Consider the following 13,750-nt stretch of genomic DNA (forward strand, 5'->3'; position numbering starts at 1 on the left):
TGGAGTGTATGTGTATCTTCTCCAACTGGGTTGATTCCTTTGTTTAGGCTAGTTTGGAGTAATTAACAGTAGGAGTGGAGTCATGGCTTATTAGTGTTCCCCTAGATACATATAGCTGGGCCCATTACTTCCCCCTATTAGCCTGTTGAGCTAGCCTAATGGGATTACCAATGCAGGGGGGAGGGGGTAATTTAGCATGACACAGGCAGGTGATATGCTCATAAATGCGTGCACATGTGAGCTGCCACACATGCACTTATATCGCAGCTCAAGAACATTTAAGAAAGCATTCACTCAAAATGTAAAAGAGGCAGTTTATACTTTATTGATGCAGGTGAGTAGTGGTTAATGTGTCAGCAACTAGCTATAAATGCACAAGTGCATCCATGCATGGAGCTGTGGTGTCTGTCACATAATGCCAAACATGCGGCGTTTTTCAGACTCAGACTGGTTTAAAGGCAAGAGGTGTTTCTTTGCAATGGCCATAAAAAATTATGGCAAGTTATGACTTTATTCTTTGTTGCTGATTATTATTGTTTTGTCCGATATCACTTATTTGATAGGTCTAGTCATTTTATTATCAGGGCAGGAATCCTGGCAGTTTAGTAATATTATCAACAAAAGAGGAAATGAAATAACTAAAGATTTACTGACATAATGGAGTAAAAAGTCGATCAACAGATGTTTTCAAATTTCAATTTAAGCTTGTGATTTATCCAGGTTTTTCTACACTGAAAACGGGTCTCATAAACTAAAAATCCAAACAATATTATTTTACAGCAACAAATGTCCAGGTAGCGTCTCTCAGTCTCTCAAAGTGTGCAAGTGTAGAGGCCCCACAAGTCATCTATGAGGTGCAGCACATCCAGATAAACCCTCTTTCGATCAGATGGTGACTAAAGGAAAAAGAAAAAAACTCAGAGCAACTTGTCTTCAGGTCAAACTTTATTCTCCCCACATATGCACTCCTTAGTTGTGAGCTAGTGAGACCATCAGACTTGAACTTGAGATGACAAAACTGTGTGAGGCTTTCTTTGACCATTTGTTCCATCTGTTCTTAAAAAAAAAAAGGTTAAATGCCAGTTTTAGTGTGTGAAGACTTGACTGACATGAGGACAGTAAGAAAGTTTAAACACAGATCTAAATGTCATCTGATGTAGAAGTGACAAACCACTTCATCCTTTGTCGCCTCCTCTCTGTTGAGAGATGGCCACACATGCACACACACCCCACACACATTTCCTTTTCATTCTGTCTGTCTCTTACATGTATTCAGAACACACATAAACACACCAAAACTTCATGCTCATATTGTGTTATAAGCTGCCAAGTATTTGCAGGAAAGTCACAGATGCAGCACTTTGGATAAGTGCTTTATATTATGTGTGTGTGTTGACTTCTTCTATCACATACTGTATATTAAAGAGATTGGGCATTGGGGCATCCAACAGTGGACACACACAAATCAAAGGATGACACCATCTCATCACCAGACCTTTGTTTCATCAAACTATTTGCTTTTAGCACACATATTGTCTGATCCTATAATTTTCCTCACAATATAAAATATCAGTGCTTTTCAGTAAAACCATCTTAAATCGAATGGTATTTATAAATTTATCTCAATATTACTATCCAGAAGAGTTGAGTGCCAATTGCTTCCACTACTATTTTACTATTCTTTGGGCAGGTGCTTGTTTTTTTTTTTGTGTGTGTGTGTGTGTGTGTGTGTGTGTGTGTGTGTGTGTGCGTGTGTGTGTGTGTGTGTGTGTGTGTGTGTGTGTGTGTGTTAGGAGTTTTAAAAAAAATCTGTCTTGTTAAGTAGAGCTGTCTAGCAAAGTTGGTAAAGATGTCCGAGTCTGATATACTTTGGCATTCATACATTTATTGATCTCATCATTAAATCTTCATCACCACATGTGCGTCTGTGTAGATGTGTGCATCTACCCATACTTTTCTTTTACTACATTACTCTTTGGCTGCTTGCTAAAAGCTGATCACAACAATGATGTCATACTTAATAGGTAGCAAAAAGCCTTGTAACAACACTTTGATGGTTATATGTGCATGTTTGTGTCCTTTTGAAGATGATGTGTGTCTGTGTGATTGGTATCGCTGATCCTTGATTTTTAGTTGAGCCAGCAATCTTAGGTTGTGTTAACTGATCTGTGATAGTTTGGAAAAAAATGTAAGTCAGTGGATATCCTCACACCATCAGTTCATTTGTGCTTGTGTCATGGGTTTAATGCATGCTTGTGTTTATGTGTGTAGGGTTCAGCGGTGGCTGTGAGCGTACAGGGTGATGGAGGGCACCGCTACAATGATGGACAATGGCATAGTATTAGAGCAACGAGGCAAGGGGCCGTGGGAACAATCGTTGTAAACGATCAATACAGAGGTAACTCTCCTTGTATTCATACTGACCACTGTGTGCATCTGCTCCGTGTGTGGGTGTGTGTGTAATATGCTTATCTACATACATATATCTGGATGTGAATCTTGTGAGGCTGATGTTGATTGTCTGTGTTTTTCTATGTATATATTCTGTAAATCCCCCCACCCTGACTAGGAGATATTATCCAGGTTAATTCCACCCAGTCTGTGTATGATAACAAAAATATTACTGTATCGTATGTGACTAACCAGTTTCACAGCAATGCTCTTTGCTTGTCTGTTAAGCCACTTAGCACTGATCTATAAATATTTCAGTTATAGAAAGCACACCCAATCAAGTGATGAAATAATGTTGGGTTTACAGATGAGAGAAATTTTATTTAAAAAATTAAATCTATCTTTAGGCACTTTGTTACTAGCAGGCTGTTGCATATATGCATTCATTCACATTCATTTATTTTTGTAACAACAAAGTGATTTACGAAAAGCTATTAGCTGGAAACCTGGCGTGGTGTGCAGTGGCTTCTTAAAAATTCAGAGGAAATTGGACAAGTGGAGGACAAAAGAAGGAAAAACGATATCTATAGCAGAGGAACAGTCTCTGAAAGTCAGCAAAGACCTGAAGAATAAACATGGTTGCACCAAATATTGACTTTACTCATTAGAATTGTGCAAAATCTGTTTTTACCTTATATGCTTCCCTTATATGAGAGGTACATCTACATTTTCTTTCCATATATTTCACTGTTCCCCCTGTGCTTTTGTGTCTTAAATTATTCAATATAATAATATAATATTATGTATTCTTTTTATTCTCCACTTCCTCTCTTTTGCTTCTTATTTTCACCACCATCAGGAAGTGCAACAGCTTTAAGTGGTAGCACAATGATTGGTGAGAACATGGGAGTGTTCATCGGAGGGCTGCCAGAAAATTTCATTCTACTAAGACAGGATTCAGGTGGGTTTTCACTTACATATTAAAATCTTTCATGTGGCCACTGGATTATATGCATGTTTTCTGGCTATCTGATATATAATTTAGCGAGGTATACTGTAAGATGACTAGAGGTTTCTGGATCTGATTGAGAGTTGAGCTCATATTCATGCACAAATACTGTGTCTTCTTCCTCATGAAAATCCCTTATTTGACCTTGTGCCTCAAAATGTTGAATAGTCTTTGATTGGAAGTAACAAGCAAACATTTTTAATGTAATCTTATGACTTTTGTTTTTGCTTGTCTCACCAGGAGATGCCAGACTTGTGCGAAAGCGCTTCTCTGGTTGCCTTAGAGATGTGAGTTTTAAGATGTCCGACAGCCCCTCAGAGGAATGGCAAAGTCTTGACTGGGCAAAAGCCACAAAGAAAGTTGCAGTGTATGAAAGCTGGGAGGGATGTCCTCTTCAAACTGTGGATGGAGCCCATTTTCTGGGTCATGGTAGGACCGTAAAGTGCAAAAATAGCATACTGCTATGTTGAAAACCACATGATGTAGCAGCGTATCAGTTACAATAAGCATGAAGTGCTTGGTGCTGTGCAAATATGTGTTCAGATACAACTTTACACTCTTTTTAGTGCTCCTAATGCACTGTCAACACAACATATCTTAATAAGATGCTTGCCGCTGATGTTGGTGGTAATGAGTTTGTTTCATGTTGATAAATATGATGATAAGTTAATTGGCCTCTGTGTGAAAGATCAGGTTCATTAGTGTACATTTCCTCCATTACTGCTGTCTAAAAAGGCCAGCTCATACAGTCTTTCGTCTGTCACTTATGAATAGATGACGGGAAATTTAAATACCTTTTGCACGTTTTAAATTTGACTCGTTCTGCTGGTAAAACTGACACTTTTCTCCTCCTGGTTTCAGGTTACTTGGAATTGGACTCAGGTGTATTTACTGGAGGGCAGATCTTTGATATTTCTATGGACTTTAGGACAGACCAGCTGAATGCGCTGTTGCTCTTCACATACAACACACAAACTGAAGACTTTATGCTGGTAAAAGCAGAGACGTGTTTCAAATTATCGTACTAATGCTGAAAATACTCAAATGAATCTAATGACAGACTTTAACGTTTTCTTTACTGGTTTATATTTTTTAAGGTGGAGCTGGAAGCTGGTCTCTTGTCCTTCATTCTCTCCTCTGAAGGTCATGTGATTGAACTCAGCATGTGGGTGGGGCTTAGCTACTGCGATGGAGACTGGAAACAACTGTCATTGGCAAAACGCGGCTCGCTTATCTCAGCTGCTGTCAATGACTGGGCAGAGGAAGCAAGGGGAATGGGAGGAGCAGTGACGCTGAGAGTTGATTCACCATTATATTTGGGGGGCGTGCCACCAGAGCTCATACATTCTGCTCTAGACAGGCGAAGTCACAAACATGGTGAGATAACATGCACTGAGGTAGTATTTGCATGTCGCTCATTAAAGTGGCAGATGCCAAACCAAGAAAAATGTCTCATTTAGCTACAGTCTCCTATACAGTTCCTTGAATCTCATCATCAAGCATAGTATTTACATATTTTGAGCTCATTGTTTGGCTTTCTTTTCAGTTGGACAAGTTAAAGTACATTTATTTGCAGTTATAACTTGCCTGCTCTTCTGTGTAGCAGAAGAATCACTAAATTAATTAACTTTGACGCATAGCAATCATACTATTTGCTAACATTTGACTAAAATTTAAGAGCATTGTAAATTTGGCATCAGTAAACCTGTGGCATAATTATATGAGTCGGGAAATCCCATTTGACATGTAAAAAAATGGAAAATGCGATTTCCCTGATATAATAAAGATTCCTTCTCACTTTTGCTTCTACTTTTTATACTCTCTCTCTCTGCTTTATGTTTCCTTTTCTTACGTTTCACAGGTCTAGGAGGGTGTTTAAAGGATCTTACTATAAGAAGTGGTAACAGAAACCCTCCCATCAGCCAAAGTGTTAATCTCTCTGTTGCCTCACGCCGTTCTGTCAGAGTCTACTTAGATGGTTGTCCTACCAGTGAAAGCCGGTACAACTGCAGAGGAAACGATTCAGTCCTGGTGTACAGTGGAAAAAAGACTCAAGCCACAGATTATAATCTACAGCCTTTCACTGGTAACACCGCACAGTATACATACACAGTGTCAGCATTACGTTTGTAGGTGTGCTCAATCTTCAGGGAATGCATTAAAAAATAAGAATTATGAGAGTTTTTAAGTACTAAGTTACCAGTAGAGATATTGAGGTTCTATTTCATAACATATTTCATTGTTGAGTGTGTCACATTGAGAAAGCTTTGCCACAGTGTTGTTTTCATTCAAAAGTCTGTTGCTTTTTGTGTCACTGTATAGTTGCTTGATACATGAAGACCTATTTTTATGGCTTTGAGGCACAGCTTCCAGCTATACCATGTTAGCAGCTCACTCTAATTAGTAGTAATTGCTTTTACATCATCATGTTCTCTGATTAAAGCTTACACTGGGGGTATTACTGTGTTGCAACATTATATTACTGACACAGAGATGAATACAAGCTAACCATCCAAGAAGTTCAAATAGAATTTACAGCTGGAAATTACATCACATTAGCTTTAAGAACATGTTATACTTTTAGTGCACTTTTTGTCAAACACAGTTTTGACTAAAACAGTTTTGCCTTGCCTCTGTTTTTTCCTCCCCCTATCCCTAATCCCTTTTCCTGTGTATGAAAACACACATACACATATATTTTAAGAGTACTTGTACAGGTTTGTGGCCTTGGCTGCAGGAGGCTGGGCGGCCGGACCTTGGGAAAGAGGACGCAGCCGAGGCAAAGGTAAAATGTCATTGTGTATGAGATCCTTATTATCATGCTGATATGCTGGCAGATGTTAGCAACAAAATGCATCCAAACACCCAAACTCTACAAGTGCAGTTATAGAATATAACCAGAGTCCTTTAAACGTGGTATCTGCTATAGTATTTTAGTTTGTTCAATGAGTTCTGTCTTGGAATTATATTCCAAAGACAAAGTTACTTGCAAAATGTTAAAAATTTTCCCTGACAGTCTGAAACAGAAGCTTAATTTTCTAACACTGATTTTCATGTTTAGCATGGTGAGGTGTGTTACTGTATGTTCACTTTGTTGTACTTTGTTCAGTAGAGTAAGTCTTTGATCTTGAGAGATTTTGGCTGTAAAACCACTGCTATGTTGTACAGTATGTGAGTAATCCAAAGCCAGTGAGTGATATTACATGTGCCTGACGGTATGAGAGATTGATAAGGCCTCTATAAAGGGCATCACAGTAAAAGGCTGTTAACCCAGAATGGCCTGTGTGGTCCCTTGTGTAATATAAAGCTCCTCGTTAGTAGTGAACAATACACTGGTAGGTCTCGGTACACCATACTATGACCAGAAAGAGGAATGGAGGATCAGGAGGGAGGAAGTGCTAAAAAACATTAAGAAATTAAGAGAGAGCTGGGGATTGAGGGCAAGGGATAAGTGGAAAAGCAGGAGAAGGGAAGAGCAAAGAGTCATAAACGAATTAAAAGAAAAGTGAGAAAATGCAAGGAGATGAAGAAATATGCACAGTGACTGGATATTAAAGGGAGAAAGAAAAGGATAAGAATGCAAGAAAATGGTAAAATTGGTGAATGAAGGTGAAAGTAGAAAAAAACATGAACTTAATAACACAAAATAACTAAAGGTTTACACAAAATAGAACATACAGCCCAAAATAAAATAAATAAATAGCCGAATATCCAGCACAGCTGGCCTCATTTTGTGATATTAAAGATACGAATGATATGTGGATACATTTTCAGATACCGAAGAATGTGTGAGCCTTATGGTGTGTAATAATGTATCTATAATTTCAGTTATTTGACTATTTTAAAAGTTTGCACGGAAGATGACTGGTGACAGAAAATGAAGGTGATTGTAATGCAGAGGATGGAAGTGGGATGGGAGTTGGGCCACCAGAGCTGCTGAGGGTATCAGAGAGAGAAATAAGGGGAGTGTTAGAGAGAAAGAGGGAGGCTGATTGCTGTGAAATATAGCCCAGAATGAATGGCTGGCTGTATTAAATCAGCGCTGAAAAAGTTACTACTCTCATAAATACTATTTATGCTAATGGCGAGGTATGATTTACTGGGCCTATTAAAACACAGAGAGATGGGGAATGCTTTTTCTTTATTCTCATGTCCGCCCATCTTGTTGTTTTGCTTTTCGTGCATATTTTTTCATGTATATTTTCCTGTTTAGATTTTATTTTGACATTTGTTTGCCCTGAACTAATTCCTGTATTTCTTTTTTTATTATTATTCTTAAGATGTATTTTGTTAAGTTTAACTATTGTATGTGATTGTTTTCTTTCTTTAATACCATGGGATTTTTTTTCCTACACAGTCTCATTTTGCATCTCTCTTCCTTTTGGCCTTTCAAGTACCTACATCTGTACCACCTCCAATAAAGGTTCAGAGTTTAAACGCCTACAGTGCCAAGGTGAGCTGGGTGCCACCCACTGGTGACATAAGGGGACTGATTGACAGATATGAGCTAAAGGCCTACAACAGAGACTACCGAGAACTACCACCTGTCAGAGCCACATTCCTGGCTAACGGAAACTTCACAGGTAAAAAATGCACGAAACTATTGTAGTCATAAATATAATGCATACAACGTAGCTTGCCATTGCCAGTGTGTGAATGTGTGTGTGAATGGATGGATGACTGAATGTAGTGTAAAGCGCTTTGGGGTCCTTGGGGACTGAGTAAAGCGCTATACAAATGCAGGCCATTTACAAAGACACATTTTAAAATTTATTTAAGCTCTACACCTCCCCAAAAGTATGTCATCCTTTGCTCTTTGCATTTTTACTCACTATGTGCACTATGTTGCAGAACGTTTTACTGCTTGCACTTTTGTTTTGGATGTTATACTGCATTCTTTTGAGCACTTAACAATCAAACTTAAAACAACAAACAATAGACATCACTTTACATACAGGTAAATTTAGCTTTAGTTCTGTTTGCCTTATTGCACCTGTTGTCCTTTACATTTTAGCCTTTACTAAAAAAGCATTCATAATGTCTCCTTTGCTTACTTTCTTCCTTTTTCAGATTTGTATTTCAGACAAAACATACTAGTGCATGTACTCACTGTCCTGGCCAACCCTGTTAATTTCTCCTTGGCAAGTCCCCAGGTTTAGGAGACTGTCTCCATTTGGAACAAGACACTCAGGACTACCCCAATGATGTCATACCCTGGCATTGCTCCTTTTTCTCTCTCTCTAGCTGTTGCTCACTTTTCGATCTTTCCCCACTTCATCTTTTATGATGATGATGATGTCTGCGTCCGCTGCTGCTATTCGTCCCCCCTCTCATCCACTTCGCCATGTCTCTAGGCAAATATGAAGATGAGCTCTCTGGCTCAGTCTTTCTCAGTGTCTCTCTCGCTGCTTCTCATTCACTCCCCCTCTCTTTGCCAGACATTAAGTCCACCCTGATAAGGCTTCTTCTTAATTTATGATGGCCTCAACACCTGACTGCAGAATTACACCAATGGCTAAAAAACACAGAAAAGCAAATGAGGGTGTAATGGCAGCCGAGTGGGGCCCTGGCCCCTAATTGAATTAAAAGACATGGGTAACAGTAAGGGAGAGTGAAAAAGAGAGACAAGTGCAGCGTGATTGGACACAACGGTGGGGAGACTTGGGAGGGGGTGGAAGAGAAGAGAGGGTGACTTAGAAAATACAGAGAAGGGTGGAGAGGGCCAAGACGGTGAGGACAAAAAACATCCAAAGAGAGACGGCTGAAGCTTTACAATTAGAATAGACTCTCTGTTTGCCAAGCACAGTAGATTTGCTTAGCAACAGCAGCCCATAGTTACAAGTAAAGCATTTAAATTGTGTTGTTGATGCTTGTTGATAAAGACTCAAGTAAAGGATACAAATAGGCCTGATTTGTCACAAAGGACTTACAAAGGATATTTTTACAATCTTTCAGGGCTTGTGTCGAGCAATACTCTATACCCATAGTGTATGTACACTGCAAATATGCATTCTGACATGTAGCTGAGTTAACAAAATTGAGTTTGTATTCTTCAAAGTTGTTCTTTTTTAAACGGTGTAATGCGTAAACCTTATTCATTGACATTTATATGCTCCTCTTAAGGTGTGCTGTCGGGTCTCACTCCGTCTACTCGGTACATTGTCACCGTGAGTGCCTGTACTCCTGTTGGTTGCACTGAGAGCCTTCGTAACAACAATGGTGATAATGATTTGAGATGGAGTATCGCAACCCCAGAGGAAGGTAAGCAACAAACACATGCAAACTTTCACAGATTCATGCACCTATGAACAGAACTTCAGTGTCAGCGTCCTTACCAGTAGAAGAAATGTATGATTCTTTATGCACAGAGACACAGAGCGCAGAGACTTCTAAACACACTTAGATATGTTCAACCTGTTTCCTGCATGAGATACATAGCATATGAAAAAAGGAGAGGAGTGCTGGCACAAGAAAGGAGGAGACAAAAGAGAGGGTAAAAAGCAAAGAGAGGTTATTTGCCAGCTTGTTAAGTCATATAAAAACATGCATGAAGAAAGAAAAAGTAAAAGAGGAAAAGACATATTTTTATGTTATATGTTACTTTAATCTGTACTGGACTAACAGGCCTTGTTGGGGAGATAATGTGACGGCAGAGGTCAGTACAGAGACAGCAAAAATCAATCTGAAGTTAAAGAAAAAAACAGATTACTGTATTGATTTTCACTGAGCACAGAGTTAAGACACTGAAACATGTTAGAGAGACTGGAGAAAGAATTAATTTAAAACACACACAAATGCAGCACAGACACTTTTTTTACTCACTTATCCTTGAGTACAGGCACATTTTTCTTCACCTTATTTGAGATCAGTGAACATGAGATCATAAAATTTTCACGTTTCTCTCTTGGTGAAAACCTTTTGAAAAGTAATCCAAAGCGATGTCACTGTCTAACACCATATGAAATACTGAATTATTTATCGGTGACATTTGATGATATAGAATGATAACCTCTATAAAGCTAAGGCTTGCCATAGTTTTTCTTCACTGTTACTTAAAAGATACACTACGTGTTCATATTTACTCTAGTTCCTTATGCCGATCACTATATTTGTGTTAACATAAAAACTTGATTTTATTCTTCTATGCATCAGTTCCCGATGCTGTGTCTCCTCCAGCTGCAGTCTCATCCCCCACAGCACTCTATGTTAACTGGGAACCTCCAGCAAGGTAACAAAAAATACAGTTTTTACCTGTCCTCTCTCACCTCCATGCTGCATATTAATATTTAACTCAAGAACCTTCACCAATGACGAGGAAGTAATAAGTACATTCTGAATTAGTAGTAAATGGACAGTATTGTAAAACAGGAACAGAATTTGGTTCTGTATTGCTTATATTTTCCCCCAGCTTGAATAAATGTGTAGCCAACATAGATTTTGGCACAAAAACAATATATGGTATAGTGTACACAATATAATAATATTACCTTCATCTCACTTTTTTGTTCCACTGATAGGCCCAATGGAGGCATTACAGAGTACCTCCTCTATCACAACAACCAAATGGTCTACAGGGGGAAAAACAGACAACACAACATCACTGGTAAAGAGGAGAGAGTGCATGTGAGGTTGTGTGTGTGTGCTCCAGCGTAACTGTGACTGTAGAGGGATGGGGCCTCGGAGTAAAGAGAAGGGGAACACTGAAGAAAGGCAAAATGGAGTGGAGGATTAGCATTTGAAAGCAGGAAGAGTGTCTGAGTCCTCACCAAGGGAATAGCACTTTGAAAAAGACGGCTAAACACACACACACATGAAAATGAAGCAGCGGAGAAACAAAGAAAACTAAACATTAGCGCACGTGCATACACACAATTTGCTTTGAAGGCTCTCACTAAAGAGATCTAAATAAGGTATGAAACACATGTCACACAACTGAGCCATGCGCCGGATAGACTCACACATTAATACAATACACATATACACATGGAATGCAGAAATGTGCATAAACACACATACAAACACATGAACAGGACACTCATCCTATACAGCTTTACTGCCCAGCAATGAGTGTCTTTCTAGGTTAATGAAGGCATGAGAGCACATATCATCCCTGCTGGGTTAATAATGCACAGTGTCTGATGTTCACAGTGATTGGAAGGATTATGAATATAGTAATTATACATTATTTGGAAGAATTGAATGTGTAACACAGAGTGAGATTACAAAAGATGGTAAATGGAGAATAGGTTTGAAACAAAGAAAGATACTTAAAGAGAAAGAACAGTGAAGATACAGTCAGGGAAGAGGAGTATTGATGGTTGTAGGTGCAACACAAGTTAATCGTTTTGAACTATCGCTTCTCTCTTTCACTTTTTGGGTGTGTGCATTTGTGTTGCAGGTCTTGGTGTATACACCACTCATGTCCTGATATTGAGTGCATGCACTTCAGTGGGTTGCACCAACAGTTCACAAGTTACAATGCTGACTTCACAGCTTCCTCCTGGACCTCTGCAAGCACCAACTCTTACCCCGCTAGACTCTCGAACTATTTTTGTAGAGTAAGTACACACACACACACACACACACACACACACACACACACACACGTGTATTAGTATTTGATGGTAATATCTAAGCATATATACGCACAGAACTAGGGTGCACTCACATTTTTAAATTATTCAAAATGTATAAAACCTTTATTTGTATTTTATAAGTTTTGCCTGGGCAGTATACAAGGACAGAGAGAGACTAAGCAAGAGCGAGTCAGTGACCTTCTGCAGTTGTGTTTACCATGCAGAATATTCTTCTACGCTTGACCTTTCACCATTAGAGGGAGGTGACAAGGGAAGATAGATCTCTGTACTTTTTTTTTATAATGTTCCCAGTTTTTCTGTATATGTGTGTGAAAGTGTGTGAGCCATTAGCGTTATCCGCTGCAGAAAAAATACATTACTACTCATATGCATGCAGGGCCCTGACCTTAGTCATGATTATGCTGCCCTGTGCCCAAAAAAGTAAAACATGCTATAATTTGCAAATCACTTAAGCCTTATATTTATTTTTAGTTAATCCAGCTGAAAAATCTTGTTCTATGGTGTCGCCCATACTTTTGTCTGTCCACAGCATTGCTACTCTTCCTGGAGTATAGGTTTCATCAAACTTACACAAAGATTACTTAAATGGACTTTAACCAAAATTGTGCTGAAGGTCATGGTCATAATTGTCATTGTACAAGCACTTTTTCATGTTCACATGAATCACTATTCCTCCTAAAATTCAAAATTATTCGATGGCTTGAAATATCTCTTTACCATATATGTTGCATGCCACTTGTATCCTGTTTATTGCTGATGATTATGGTCTTGCAGGTAATGATCATGGAGGCAGTGGTCCTAGTTGTTGGTTGGAGCCCTCCTTTCAACATTGTGTTAACGTCACTAATATGGTCAATGCTATGACATGCTAAAGGGTTCACATATTTTCAAGCTTTTTGTGGCCTTAATTGCTTCTGAACTTCTAGTCATAATAGTCCTGAACACTTTGGTTTGGTTGCGAAAGAGATTAATTTGTCCAGGATATTAGTGTTTGCCAATGGATTTACTGTAATTCTCATTATTTTGTGCAATGCAGCGAACCAGTGGCAAGAAAAAAAACCTTCTTTCGGTCTTTCTTTCTGTACTTTGCACATTACAATAACCTGTGAATTGCTATGGATCATGAGCTGAATGAGCTCAAGTTACTGATACACTGGCTAAATATTACAAAGTAAAAATTTTAAACAGATTTTGCATTTCTTTTCCTGCTAATTTTAATTTGGATGCCAGCAACACCTTTAAAAAAGCTGGGTCAGGAGCATGTTTCCCAATGAGTTGCATAAACTCTCCTTCTAACAACTGGTTGTGAGTGTTTGGATAGTATGGAGACTAATTGCCCTAGTTTTGAAGACAGAATGTTTTTTTAATTTCTGTTTGATATACTATATGTTTATATAATAATAATAATATTTTATACGTGATCCCCGTGGGGAAATTGCTCTCTGCATTTAACCCATTCACTCAGTGAAGCAGTGGGCAGCCACTGGGTGCCCGGGGAGCAGTGTGTTGGGACAGTACCTTGCTCAGAGGTACCTCAGGGTAGCCGTTCAGTGGATTTGAATCCTCGACCTTCCGATCATGGGGCCACCACTCTACCTACTGAGCTATCCCTCATAAATAAACATTCACATATATATATAAATGTTTATTAATCTCGCTGTCACCCCCAGAGTGTGGTATGTATGTGTTCCTCAAGCTTGGATCTTCTACAAGCGGCCTGAGAGTTTGAATGTTTTGTGCAGTATCTTAGCTG

At 38.9% G+C, this 13,750-nt stretch overlaps 1 protein-coding gene across 1 annotated transcript in view; it reads left to right on the plus strand.

Moving 5' to 3' along the window:
* Window positions 1-13,750, plus strand: part of ush2a (Usher syndrome 2A (autosomal recessive, mild)) — a 220,544-nt gene that overhangs the window by 96,456 nt on the left and 110,338 nt on the right. Inside the window, exons 31-42 of the mRNA XM_085452171.1 lie at window positions 2,272-2,398; window positions 3,251-3,352; window positions 3,641-3,829; window positions 4,262-4,392; window positions 4,498-4,777; window positions 5,262-5,486; window positions 6,105-6,185; window positions 7,795-7,983; window positions 9,524-9,661; window positions 10,553-10,628; window positions 10,918-11,003; window positions 11,799-11,958. Of these exons, the coding sequence (XP_085308297.1) occupies window positions 2,272-2,398; window positions 3,251-3,352; window positions 3,641-3,829; window positions 4,262-4,392; window positions 4,498-4,777; window positions 5,262-5,486; window positions 6,105-6,185; window positions 7,795-7,983; window positions 9,524-9,661; window positions 10,553-10,628; window positions 10,918-11,003; window positions 11,799-11,958 (1,784 nt within the window). The remainder of the gene's footprint in view (window positions 1-2,271; window positions 2,399-3,250; window positions 3,353-3,640; window positions 3,830-4,261; window positions 4,393-4,497; window positions 4,778-5,261; window positions 5,487-6,104; window positions 6,186-7,794; window positions 7,984-9,523; window positions 9,662-10,552; window positions 10,629-10,917; window positions 11,004-11,798; window positions 11,959-13,750) is intronic.

The sequence above is a fragment of the Copadichromis virginalis genome, linkage group LG1 (assembly GCF_057382275.1).
Source record: "Copadichromis virginalis isolate Kocher_CV1m ecotype Utaka linkage group LG1, C_Virginalis_male_GT1.1, whole genome shotgun sequence".
Lineage (NCBI taxonomy): Eukaryota > Metazoa > Chordata > Actinopteri > Cichliformes > Cichlidae > Copadichromis > Copadichromis virginalis.